At 35.4% G+C, this 14,402-nt stretch overlaps 1 protein-coding gene across 4 annotated transcripts in view; it reads right to left on the reverse strand.

Annotated features, from left to right (window-relative positions):
• Positions 1-74: 74 nt before the first annotated feature.
• TSPAN2 (tetraspanin 2) overlaps positions 75-14,402 on the reverse strand; it is a 57,421-nt gene continuing 43,093 nt past the window's right edge. For 2 of the 4 annotated variants that reach the window (XM_025453421.3, XM_025453422.3), the window contains exons 7-8: positions 5,879-5,962; positions 75-3,556 (exon numbers count right to left, since the gene is read on the reverse strand). In XM_025453421.3, coding sequence (XP_025309206.1) covers positions 3,491-3,556; positions 5,879-5,962 — 150 coding nt within the window. In that variant the 3' untranslated portion in view covers positions 75-3,490. The remainder of the gene's footprint in view (positions 3,557-5,878; positions 5,963-14,402) is intronic. The other 2 variants (XM_049095668.1, XM_025453423.3) reach the window with 1 other exon arrangement.

Below are 14,402 nucleotides of genomic sequence, written 5' to 3' on the forward strand. Positions count from 1 at the left end.
ATTTCTTCTATTTAATATAAGTAAAACCATCATTAAATTATACAAGAAAAAAAAATGAAAACAAATCCCAAAGCTTCAGATGGGTTTTTAAAAACTTTATGAAATCAGCATGGCTTTTGCTTTGTAACATTCAGGACATTTTACTTCTGAATTTCATGCTTTCCATATCCCTAGGAGGTAGCCATTGAAATAGTGGTTTCCTGGAATGTATTTAACTTTTGTTGACAGTGAGGATACCAACAAAATGATTAATAACATTTTGCATTAGTGTAGTCTTTTTACTTTTCAATGGACACCTACATATAATAACTTACTGATACATTTTATAGGAAAAAAAGAATCATGTTGAAAGAAAGTAGAAACCTTTTGTTCCCCTTAAAATACACCTTAATACAAATTTGATTTTGATGAATCCAAATCAAGATGATGTGGTTAATTGATTAGCTTCAGGGGCCTAGGAATGCTCCCACATAGGGGTGGGTAAAAAAGGGTTGCTGGTATCATGGGGTGGTGGTCAAAAGGGGATGTCAACAGAGCACTGAACCAGGAAAGTTGGGGTGCACTTCCTGAATTCCCAAGGGTGCCTCTTCCTTTTAATCTTTGATACTTACTTCAGAAGGGAAGATATGCTATCTCCTTCACTGCCTTCTTCCCACAAGCCTTGTTCTCATCAAGCAAACCTATTAACAGAGCACATGGGGAACGGAGAGTAACTATCCTTGAAGACTGTGTGGTGGACCACGATGGCCCCCATGTCAGTGTGCAGGTGTGCAGCTTTACAGAGCGAAACATGGAAACAAAGGAGCTATGCTGGGGAAGAGATGTAGAAGTTGGATGAGACAATGCTAATTGAAATATAACTATTTGCATGAAGGTCCTTAGGGTGTTGCTTTTAAGTTTAGCTTCTCATAGTAACACTATAGAAGGGTTACTACACTTTCTTTCTTTCTTTTTTTTTTTTTTACACTACATTGTTTGGTAGTTGGACATTTAGATAAGTTGTGAAACGTGTGTATATGATAGACTTTTAAGATAAATCAAACAAGCAATTCCAGTACATAGAAAATTTAATTTGAAATAATTTAAAATGTTCATCAAGAAATTTTAATTTTAGTGCCTTGGTACCAGATGCTTAAGAATATGTTTGGGTCTGATCTCAAATCAGTTCAGGTAAACAGACATAACCAAAAATTTATATATATGTGTGCATTTATATGTACCCATATATGTATACATGTCTGCATACACACACATTCATGCATACATATATTCAAGTTATATATATATTCAAGAGTTATATATTCAAGATATATAGAATCAAAACACTTATAGATTCAAGATATATAGGAATTCAAGATATATATAGATTTAGGATACATACATATATATATATATATATATATATATATATATATATATATGATATATAGAAATCTACCCTCACTCAGGGGTGGGATTCTCTAATTTTACTCGTGGTACATATTTTGGAAACATTACTCCCAAGAGGGATACATTAACCATAGATGGAACAGATTCCTACTCTTATACTTCTAAGTATTGTAGTCTTCTTTAGGGTTGTTAATTCAGGTATAGAATGAAACTCTATACCTGAATCAGCGATAACTCTGAGGTGGAAGAAACCTAAGCACTTGGACCTATGTTCAGGTAGAGGATGAACTAAAGCCAGTAAGAGAAATGGACTGTTTAGTCTTGGCTTAAAAGGTTCTATTTCTCACCTACTAGGGTATAGACATCTATTTCAAGAAGTGATTTTCTTAAAAATATCTTTTCTTTAGTTATGGACACAGTAAAGTATAATTCAATTTTTAACTTGCTTTCAATCTTTTTTTCTAGAAAAGCTTCCTCCAAAGTTAGTAGCAGTCAAAAGTATGGCAGAAGTGTGGTTTTCTATGCCAATGAGACTATTTGTAGTGGTTAAGTCTTTTCAGCAAAATGTTTTGTAAAAGTTTCTTGGGGGTGTACATTTTCCTTTAGTGCACACCCGAAGACTTATGTTCTCACAAGTGTGTGTGTGTTTTGAAAGTCCCTAGTACTTTCATTTTTGTGTAGTCTTTTAAAATATAATTTAAAAACCCCTCCATGATCTATTAAATGTACTGTTATTAAAAATTGGCCAAAATATCAATTTAGATCCTAAATTTGGGTTTACACACCTAAATTGACGTATCAAGACCATAAAGAATATGAAAATTTTATTTTTATAGGAGACTTACACAGAAAAAACATATCTCTGTTCTCTGTGTTTAAGTATTTTAATTTACTTAGCTTGTTTCTGCGTGTGCGCACAACTGGTAGATGCTTTTCTTTCTTTCTTTTTTTTTTTCTTTTCTTTCTTTTGGTTTGGTCAAGGGTGCTTATGATATAATATTTGAATTAAGGATTTTGTTTTATTCTAAAGGATGAAAATGGGAGATCAAAATCTATGAAGTCTCTAGGTGAATAAGAAAAATACAAAAAATTAGGAAAATATGTAAACTCAAGTTATGAGGTATTTCATAGATACAGTGCCAGTAGAAATTCTCTTTCCCACTATTTGCAACTGCCAGATCTCTTGCTTTAGTCTTTCAATCTGTACATTTGGAGAAATACAGAAAAATTTGAGATAAAAGCCCTTTTGTTCATATGAGGATTGCTATAGTTCAGAGCAGAGTCAGAAAAGGAAAGTAATAAAGCATTATTTAAATGTATTTATATAAGAACAAAAAATTTCCTTAAAAAGTTATTAAAAGTTTTTTTTTTTTTTAAAGTCCTAAAGACACTCAGTTTTATAGGGCACATGATTGTCTGTGTGACCACTCTTTCCAGAGGGAGGTTTTTATTTTTAAATACGAGGAAAGTATGACTTCTTCAAATTAGATTTTCCATGCTATATTTAGTTTTACAGATGTGTTTAGTTCTAAAACTGTGGTTTACTGTGTTCTGGGGATAGTATGTATATAAAAAAAATCCCAGGAAACCCTTACATCTAACTCAGATGCAGTCAATTTTAGCACTACACCAAGATCTCTCAATTCTTGTAGCTTATTGCTTCTGTGAACCAGAAATCCCTAGATTCTCTGTATCTAACTTTCTATGGCTAAAATCTGAGAAAATGACCTATTATCATTTCTTCTGAATAGCTACGTTGTTTTAAAGTTTATCAAAAATTTATCATTTGTTTCTGAGAGTCAAATAGGTTGTTCCTCTAACATAACAAGAATCAGGAATCTCCAGCAAAGATTTCATTATATACAATGCATACACCAGAAATACACAGATCACACACGAATATGCTCTCAGTCAACATACACAGCATTCACTCAAGGGGTAAATGAGTAACAAGCCAAACATACATACATGTGCAAATGTACAATTAACAGCATATTATTTTAGATCCTAATGTCCTTTGAATATTAAAAATGAGCCAGGAGAAAGTTCTGGTGACAGTCATATGAAAGCTCTAGGTTGCAATTTTCATGTAGAAGTAGCTTCATATCACATCTCTCGAGGTTCGTATTGCACAGCAAAGGACCATGCTGAATATCATGCCAAAGATCTGAAACAGAGGGAACCACTTGTTAATGACATTCAAATGATAGAAATTGATTTTTTAAAAAGTCAGTAAATTGCATGGGTGTCTAACAAATAATTATACCAATAATTACTGGCTTTAAGTGGCATTTTTATATATATTAATTATGGCTGCTGATTAAAGACTTCCATATTAACATGTCAACTATTGGCTGTTTACACTTTGGTCTAAATAGTTTCCTATTGTTGGAAAAGCTCTGAATTTTTGCCACAGTGACCACATATTACAAAGTAGAGCATCTCTTCATTTTCCCTGCTTCATTTTAAAGTATAAATGTTGCTTCACTATTTAACTCAATAGTATTCTGAAAGTATAAACTGAGATATTGAAATATGGTATTACTGACATATTCTGCCTCCTGGATAATTCTTTGAAAAGCCAAACACTGGGAAAAACCAATGGTTTTGAATACAAGGATACCAAAAGATCTTTCTTGTTGTCAATCATTTCCCCTACAATTTCTCAGAGCCTATGGAATGCTATCTGTGGGTACCATGTTAATAAACTACTGTCAATGTTTGTTTAAAGAAATATGTACCATGACCTTATGATTCTCTCCACAATCCTAACCTACATCAGACTAGAATCTATAAATGCTAAACTTAAAAAGACATGACTTATCTGCTATTACGGAAGGGAAGAGGTAGGCTTAAGAGAACCTGGAGCAGGGCTCCAAGCTTCTGGCTGCCACAACTCAGTACCACATATGGCAGGAGAGACACCTAATGGACATTTGGCTAATTGTGCAACTCTTACCTTAAGAAGAAAGGAATTACAGAAGCTCAGGGGGTGCTGATTCAAGATGACCAGTAGCGAGCCTTCCCCCTTTAGTGTGGTTGTCAACTTGGATACAGCCCTTACTTCGTCCTGGTTGTATTCTAAAGGGATCCCCTCAGAAAGGAACTTTTTCAGTATTGTCCTGCTACTGTCGTGAGTCAGGGGTTACTGTCTCTAGGATGCTCGCTCATTGAGATTGTAGAATTGTTATGAGTGTCTCTTTGATACCTCTATTATTCAGCACATTTTCAGATCTTCTGCCTCAAAATTGTCCTCAGGAAGCAACAGAATAGCAACTAGGCTACCCCTATAGAAGATGAGGAGGGCCGAGAGATGTTCCTGCATTAGGAGGTACTCAGCATAGTATTTCACCCACTGCCCCACCCCTCTGAGTTCTAAATGCAGAAAAGAGGGAAGATGCTTGTGTGTCCCAGAAAACTGCCAATTCCATGATTTTCCTTGCAATTCCCTTTGCCTCTGCCTTAGCTTATGCCATGAATTGATCTTCATAGAGAGCTAGAGGGTAAGTGCTACCTTAGCATGAGCTATTATCACTCAACCCCTGGACTGTGGAAATCATCTCTTTACTAGCCTGACTCAAATCTCACTTCCTTCCAACTTACCTCCACATGGCAACACAGGTCCTTTTGTCCCTTGGTGGCTTCCCTCTACCTTAAGGATGAAGCCTAACCTCTCAAAAGGGCACAGTTATGTGGATCCTCACATCCTCCTCACTGTCCTCTCTTGCCAGTCCTATGGTCCCTATCAATTCTTGCACACCCTTGTACTGTAGAGGCACTGAGCCTCCTGCAGGTACCTAGGTGCACTATGCTTCACACTTCTACATAGGTTATTTTCTTTGTCTGGATTCTGGGTTCAGGAGCACCCAGATTATGTACAGAGCTAGCATTTACTGAGTGCTATCTTCCAGACACTTTATATGAGTCAATACTCTATATGGATTACCCCATTTCAGAAATCTTCACAACAATCTTATGAGGTTAGTACATTAAAATCCTCATCTTACAGATGAGGGAATTGAGGAATAGAGAAAGTAAGAAACTTTCCATGATCCCAGGGCTTGTAAGAGGTGACCCCAGACAGTGTGATGCCAAAGCTTGCACTATTAATCATTGCACTACACTGCTTCTGCAAATCATAGGTGAGAGAGATTAACCTGGTAGGCTATTTTAAATGTTTAACAGTAAGAAGAGACCCAGAATTGGAAATCACTTGTTTAGTTTAAGCTTGTTGGCCTTAAAATATGAAGTTATTGCAATGATAAACTCAAGGTCATAATTAGGTTAAAGTTAAAATTGGTATCATATTTTAGAGAACTGAGTGTTGCTATAATATCTAATGAGTTTTGTTCTTAGAAGATGTCCTGTCAACAAGTGTCTGTCTTTTATGAGAAATCTCTCCTAAAATACTGACATATCACACTCGAAGGCAAATAAGATGCAAAGGCTTCTTAGAAAGCAAAAAAGATAAGTTCTGGAACTTTCTCACCGTGAGACCTGCAATCCCAATACCAACAATTCCGATGAGCTGGAGCTTAACACTGATTATGGCCTCAATTTCATCAATGCAATTCTGTTTTGGAAAAAAAAAAGTCAGGAATAACAAACGATGATATCTGTGAATTATCACTCTGATCCAACCCTCTCTTTCTCTACAGAGCATCCTGTGAAAGTTAATCCACATCAGCTTCTTGCTCACATTTAAAGCGCTTTTCTTAGCACCATTTTGATAACCTTAAAGCAAAAATGTATATCGGGGAAAAAAATACAATCCTCTTCTTTTGGTGGAATGTTCCTATTTAGGCCAACAGCTCTTTCAGAGCCCTGAAACCTGGCTGGAGGAAGCTATTCTAGGACCTGAAGCATTTAAAAATTTGGGGCATCTTCTTGCTTTCAGCATATAAAAATAAGTAAAATATCCCCCAAATAATAGCTCCTTGCTTTTGTCTTGTCATTAATAATTTAAAAGACTTTCTATATACTTGGTCCAATTTACTATGCAAGGTAGGTATTACCTAGTAAGAGACTTAAAAGTCTGTACTGGTTTAAATTAAACAAAGGAATAGAACTCTAGCAATTAGACGACCACTCTTATCTATGATGGCTGTGCTGGGTGGGTCTCTATCGTCTCATCTGCCCCATAGAGACTTGTGGAGGTCAGATTCAAAGAATGAGGGATAATTGGATAGGGAGCAGAACAGATCACTTGTCACTACAATTAATTTCTCCAGTTTCTATTTGGAATCCTCTTACGTATAGAGGTATGCTCTCCATGCAATTATGTCTTTAGGCTGTCTACGTCCTTTTACTTGTCACTCGTCAGCTCCCTCTAGTACTCACATATGCTGTATGAAATCCCTATCACTATTATTAGGTCTCCTGTCATAACCGCATTCATTCATTCATTCAACAATCATTTCTTGAGCATCTACCTCGCCTCAGTGAGTTACTGGAATGACATGGTAGGTATAGAGATAAGACATGATTTCTTCTCCCCTTAGGGAGCTCACAGTTTAGAAAAGGATACAGATTCACAAAAAGTAACACACTATAATACATTCTGGTAAAAGTTTGAGAACCACTGCACTAAATAGTGGCTGTCTCACTAAACTGGAATAAATGGTTTCCATAGGTTCTATAGTCAACCTATAGAAATCCTTCAACCTTCTTCTTCACCTATAAACTTCTATGCTCCATTCAGTTCCAGGCACTGTTGTAGGCAGCAATCATGCAAAGTGAACAAGGCAGCAATCATGCAAAGTGAACAAGGCAGCCCTGCCCCTTACCTCCATCTCATCAAAGCCAACCAAGTACCTTTCTCTGTTGAAAGTTAACCCTTTATTGGAGCTAAATCTCATTCCCTCTCATCTCCTCAGGAAGCCTGTACTGTCAGTTATCTTCCCCTTTTCTTGTGCATTCAGCCTCTCCTTCTCTGTTGATATTTCCACTCATCATATAATGCCATGCCTGTGTTCTTCAGCCTAAAACAAAACAATCCCCTCTACTGCAGTCTTCCTCTAGCTCTGCCCACGTTCCCTCCTTGCTTTCACAGTCAGCTTCTTTTTGTGAACAACTCACATGTACTGGTTTGCTTAGTTGTAAAGGAAATATGTGCTTACGGTTGAAATCTGGGAAATTCAGTTTTCACAGTTTTCACAGTTCCCCCTTATCTGTGGTTTGGCTTTTGCAGTGTGTCACCCATGGAGTTTCACCTATCCATTGGGGATCTTGAAACATAGCCTCTGCAGGTAAGGGGGAACTATTCCAGATTAAAAGAAAGAAAAGAAGACATATTTGTATTCTTATAATAAAGATAATCACTAACACTGTTGGTGTATTCTTTTGCTTTTTTTTTTTTTTGAAGATTTTATTTTTCATAAGTAATCTCCACACCCAATGTGGGGCTTGAACTCACAACCCCAGGATCAGGAGCTGCATGCTCCATCACCCGACCCAGCCAGCCGCCTTTGTTGGTGTATTCTTTTTTTTTTTTTTTTTAAAGATTTTATTTATTTGGGAGAGAGAGAGAATGAGAGCAAGAGAAAGCACAAGCAATGGCGAGGGGCAGTGAAGAGGGAAAGGGACAAGTTGACTCCTTGTCACGCATGGAGCCTGACGTGAAGCTTGATCCCAGGACCCTGAGACCATGACCTGAGCCAAAGTCAGATGCTCTACCGACTGAGCCACCCAGGTGCCCCTGGTGTATTCTTAAACACAAACATACACTTAGTTCATTATTTATATACAACTATGTGCTTTTTAGACTTAAAATTATGACTTCAAAATTACTTTCATTAAAAATTCTTTGAAATAGTGGCCTTTAATGGCTCTAAAACAATTCATCATATGATAGTACATAATTCTCCTATTGTTACAATATCAATGGCCTATTCAGTATTTTATTCTTATGAATAACACTGCAGTGATACCATACGTCTGTCCATATCTGATTTTTTTTTCCTTAAAATAAATTAAGGAGTGAAATTTCTGAATCAAAGGGCATGAACACACACTTAGCTCACTAGTCGCTTTAAATTTCTTTTTCAATTTTAATTCCAGTTACTTAACATACAGTGTTATATTAGTTTCAGGTGTACAATACAGTAATCAACACTTCCATACATCACTTCCCCATCACCTATTTAACCCACCTCTCCTCTGCTAATCAGCAGTTTGTTCTCTATAGTTGAGTCTGTTTCTTGATTTGTCTCTCTTTTATCCTCCTTGGCTTGTTTCTTAAATTTCACATATGAACAAAATCAAATGGTGTTTGTCTTTCTATGACTTATTTTGCTTAGCATTAAACTCTCCAGCTCCATCCATGTCATTGCAAATGGGGACATTTCATTCTTTTCTATGGCTGAATAATATTCCATTTTGTGTGTGTGTGTGTATATATATATATGTGGATAGATATAGATATAGATAGATATAGATATAGATATAGATATAGATATATCTCACATCTTTTTTTATCCATTCCTTAGTCCAATGGATACTTGGGCTACTTCCAAATTTTGACTATTGTCGATAATGCTGCTATAAACATCAGGGTGCATGTATCACTTTGAACTAGTATTCTTGTATTCCTTGGGTAAATACCCAGTAGTGAAATTGCTAGATCATAAGGTAGTTCTATTTTTAATTATGTGAGGAGCCTCCATACTGTTTGCACAGTGGTGTGACGGTTTGCATTCACACTAAGAATGCATGAGGGGTCCTTTCCCCCCACATCCTTACCAACACCTGTTCTTTCTTGTATTGTTAATTTTAGCCATTCTGAGAAATGTAAGGTGACAATTCATTGTAGTTTCGAATTGCATTCTCCTCATAAGGGATGTTGGGCATTTTTTCACATGCTTGTTGACTATCTGTATATCTTCTTTGGAGAAATGTCTGTTCATGTCTTCTGCCTATTTTTTAACTGGATTACTTGTTTTTTTGGGGGGTGTTGAGGCTTATAGGTTCTTTATATATTTTAGATACAAACCCTTTGTCAGATATGTCATTTGCAAATATCTTCTTCCATTGTGTAGGTTGCCTTTTAGTTTTGTTGATTGTTTCCTTCCCTGTGCAGAAGCTTTTTATTTTGATGAAATTCCAATTGTTTATTTTTGCTTTTGTTTCCCTTGCCTCAGGAGACATATCTAGAAACACGTTGCTATGGCCAATGTCAAAGAAGTTACTGCCTGTGTTCTCTTCTAGGATTTTTTATGGTTTCACGTCTCACATTTAGGTCTTTAATCCATTTTGAATTTATTTTCGTGTATGGTGTAAGAAGTGGTCCAATTTCATTCTTTTGCTTGTTGTCCAGTTTTCACAGCACCCATTGTTGAAGAGACTTTTTCTTTTATTTATTTATTCATTCATTAGAGAGAGAGGGAGAGAGAGAGGAGAGAGAGAGGAGAGAGAGAGAGGCAGAGACATGGGCAGAGGGAGAAGAAGGCTCCATGCAGGGAGCCTGATGTGGGACTCGATCCTTGGTCTCTAGGATCACACCCTGGGCTGAAGGCGGCGCTAAACCACTGAGCCACCCGGGCTGCCCGAAGAGACTTTTTCTCATTGGATATTCTTTACTGTTTTGCTGAAGATTAATTGGCTTTTTGGTTGTGGATTTATTTCTGGATTTTCTATTCTGTTCCATTGATTTATGTGTCTGTTTTTATGACAATACCATAGTGTTTTGATTACTGTAGCTTTGTAATATAGCTTGAAGTCCAGAATTGCGATGCCTCTAACTTTGCTTTTCTTTTTCAAGATTTCTTTAGTTATTCAGGGTCTTTTGTGGTTCCATAGAAATTTTAGGATTGTTTGTTCTAGTTCTGTCAAAAATGCTCTTGGTTATTTTGATAGAAATTACAGTAAATATGCATATTGCTTTGCACAGTATAGGCATTTTAACACTATTTGTTCTTCCAATCCATAGCATGGAATGCCACTCTACTTCTTTGTGTTGATTGTCTTTAATTTCTTCCATCAGTGTTTTATAGTTTTCAGAGCACAAATCTTTCACCTCTTTGGTTACATTTATTCCTAGGTATTTTATTATTTTGGGTGCAGTTATAAATGGGAGTTTTCTTAATTTCTCTTTCTGCTGCTTCACTATTGGTGTAGAGAAATGCAATAGATTTCTACTCATTGATTTTGTATCCTGAGACTTTACTGAATTTGTTTTTAGCAGTTTTTTTTTTTTTTTTTTTTTTTTTTTTTTTTTTTTTGGTGGAGTCTTTAGGGTTTTTCTAATTCCTTAGAACCGCTTTTGTTGCATCCCAGAGGTTTTGAACCATTGTGGTTTCTTTTTCATTTGTTTCCTTGTACTTTTTAATTTCTGCTCTTATTTCCCAGTTAACCTTTTCATTGTTTAGTTGCATGTTACTTAGCTTCCATGTATTTGTGGCCTTTCCAATTTTTTTTCTTGTGGTTGACTTCTAGTTTCAAAGCATCGTGGTTAGAAAGATGCATGGTGTGACTTTGATTTTTGAATTTCTGGAGGCTTTGTCGTGGGCTAATATGTGATTTATTCTGGAGAATATTCTGTGTGCACTTACAGAATGTGTATTCTGCTGTTTTAGGATGAAACATTCTCTGACTCTATTTGTTAAGTCCATCTGGTCCAGTGTGTCTCTCAAAGCCATTGTTTCCTTGTTGATTTTCTGTTTAGATGACCTGCCCATTGATGTAATTGGGATATTAAAGTCCCCTACTATTATTGTATTATTTTTGATTAGTTCCTTTCAATTTGCTATTAACTGTTTTGTGTATTTGGGTGCTCTTACATTGTGTGCATAAATATTTACAGTTGCTAGATCCTTCCTGTTGGATTGTCCCATTTATTATTATATAGTGTCCTTCTTTGTCTCTTGTTATAGTCTTTGTTTTTAAAGTGTATTTTGGGGCAGCCCGGGTGGCTCAGCGGTTTAGTGTTGCCTTTGGCTCAGGGTGTGATCCTGGGGATCCTGGATCGAGTCTCGTGTCAGGCTCCCTGCATGGAGCCTGTTTCTCCCTCTGCCTGTGTCTCTGTCACTCTATCTATGTGTCTCTCATGAATAAATAAAAAATCTTTAAAAAAAATAAAAAAAATATTTTGTCCAATAGAAGTATTGGTACTCTGGCTTTCTTTTGACATCCATTTACATGATAGATGTTTCTCTATCCCTTCACTTTCAATCTGCATGTGTCTTTAGGTCTAAAATGAGTCTCATGTAGGCAGCATATAGATGGGACTTGTTTTTTATCTATTCTTCACCCTGTGTCTTTTGATGGAGCATTTATTGCATTTGCATTCAGAGTAATTATTAATAATTATATGTTTATTGTCATTTTATTATTTGTTTTGTGATTTCTTGTGAAGATTTTCTCTGATCCTTTCTTATCTTTCTCTCATGGCTTGCTGATTTTCTTTAGTGATATATTTGGCTTTCTTTCTCTTTATTCTTTGCATATTTATTAGTGGTTTTGATAGATGGTTGCCATTACGTTTGTATATAACCTCTTTTGCATGTAGCAGTCTATATTAAATTGATGGTTGTTAAAGTTTGAATGGATTGTTTTTTCCTTTCCTCCTCATACTTTATGTTATTATATTTCATATACTTCTTCTGTGAGTTCCTGGACTGATTTTTTTACAGAAATATTCATTTTAATTCCTTTTGTGTTTCCTACCTTTATACTGTCACTTTTGTTCTCTCTTTTCCACTCAAAGAGTCTCCTTCAATATTTCTTGCAGAGCTGGTTTAGTGGTCATGAACTCCTTTAACTTTTTTTCCCCAAGAAACTCCTTATCTCTTTTATTCTGAATGATAGAGTATTCTTCCTGGGTACAGTGTTCTTGGCTGAAGATTTTTCCCATTCAGCATGAAATATCATGCTATTCTCTTCTGGCTTGGAAAGTTTCTGCTGAAAAATCTCCTGCTAGCTTTATGGGTTTTCGCTTGTACTGAATTCTTTTGTCTTTCTTTTAAATTTTTTTTCCTTATTGCTATATTTTGCCAATTTAATTATAAGATGTTTTGATTAATTACAAGATGTTTTGATGTGGAGCTGTTTTTGTTGATTTTTATGGGTGTCCTCTTAGAGCTAAATATCTGTTTCCTTCCCAAGATTAGGGAAGTTTTCTGCTATTATTTCTTCAAATGAATTTTCTGCCCCCTTTCTCTCTTCTTTTTCTTCTTCTTTTGGGACTCCTATAATATGAATGCTATTATGTTTGATAGAGTCATTGAGTTCCCTAAGTCTATTCTCATTTTGCATAATTCTTTTCTCTGTCTTTTGTTCAGCTTGATTATTTTCCATTATTCTGTCTTCTACGTCACTAATTCATTTCTCTGCTTCTTTCATCCTGCTATTCAAGAACATCAAGCATGTTTCTTATTTTGCTTATTGAGCTCTTTATCTCTGCTATATTATTCCTTGTCTCTGTGCTTAGGGTCTCACTTAAGCCTTCTACTTTTTGCTCAAGTCCAGTGAGTATTCATATGATCATTGCTTTAAATATGTTATCAAGCATATTACTTATATATGTTTTGCTTAGATCTCTGGCTATGGCTCTGTCCTGTTATTTCATTTGGGATAGATTTCTGTCTCCTCACATTGTCTGCCTCTCTGTGGTTGTTTCTGTGTTAAGAAAGTCAGCTGTGTTCTCTGCTCTTGAAACTGCTTTTTAATAAAAAGAGGTCCTGGCACTTCAGGAGAGTATCCTATGTGTGTTGCTTATGCCCTGTTATTTTGTCTGAGTAACTTTTCAAATATTTATAGGAAAAAATTTCACAGGTAAATACAAGCATAATAAAAGTAGCAGATTAATGACATAAAGAACAGTATAGAGATTAAAACACAAAAGCAGTAAAATCAATTATATCTATAAAAATCAGTCAAAGAATCCACAAAATAAAAGAATGTAAAGTGGGACATCATATAAAATGTGGAGGAAGAGGAGTAAAAATTTAGTACTTTTAGAATGGGTTCAAACTGAAGTGAGCACCAGCTTAATATAGACTGTATATGCATAAAATGTTGTATATGAGCCTAGTGGTAACCACAAATCAAAAACCTGTAATAATATACAAAAAATAAAGAGAAAGGAATCCAAGTAAATCATTAAGAAAATCATCAAATCACAAGGGAAGAGACCAAAAGAAAGAACAGAGATGACTTACAAAACAACCATAAAACAAGTAACAAATTGGCAATAAGTACATACCTATCAGTAATGACTTTGATTGTAAATGAACTAAATGTTCCAATCAAAAGGGGACTGAATGGATAAAAAAAACAAGACCCATCTATATGTTGCCTAAAATAGACTCACTTCAGACTTAAAGACACATGCAGATTGAAAGAGAAGGGGTGGAAAAACCTTACCATGCAAATGGAAGCAAAAAAATAAATAAATTCTAGGCTAGCAATACTTATATTGGACAAAATTGACTTTAAAACAAAGACTATCATATAGGACAAAGGAAGATCACTTCATAATAATAAAGGGAACAATCCAACAAGAGGATATAACAATTGTAAATATGCATCTAATAAGGGAACACCTAAATTCATAAAGCAACTATTAACACACATAAAGGAAGAAACTGATAGTTTACAATAATCGTAGGGAGACTTTAACATCCGACTTACATCCATGGATAGATCATCCTGGCAGAAATCAACAAGGAAACAGTGGCTTTGAATGATACATTGGACCAGATGGACATAATAGATATATTCAGAACATTCCATCCAATAAGAATAGAATACACATTCTTTTCAAGTATATATGAAACATTCTCTAGAATCAGTCACATATCAGGCCCCAAAACACATCTCAATAAATTAAAAAAGATTGAAATCACATCATGCATATTTTTTGACCACAACAGTATGAAACTAGAAATCAATCACAAGAAAATATCTGGAAAGAACACAAATACATGGAGGCTAAATAACATGCTAGTCAACAATGAATGAGTCAACCAAGAAATCAAAGAGAAAATAAACAAAAATACATGGAGACAAATGAAAAT

The sequence above is a fragment of the Canis lupus genome, chromosome 17, assembly GCF_003254725.2.
Source record: "Canis lupus dingo isolate Sandy chromosome 17, ASM325472v2, whole genome shotgun sequence".
NCBI classification, from domain to species: domain Eukaryota; kingdom Metazoa; phylum Chordata; class Mammalia; order Carnivora; family Canidae; genus Canis; species Canis lupus.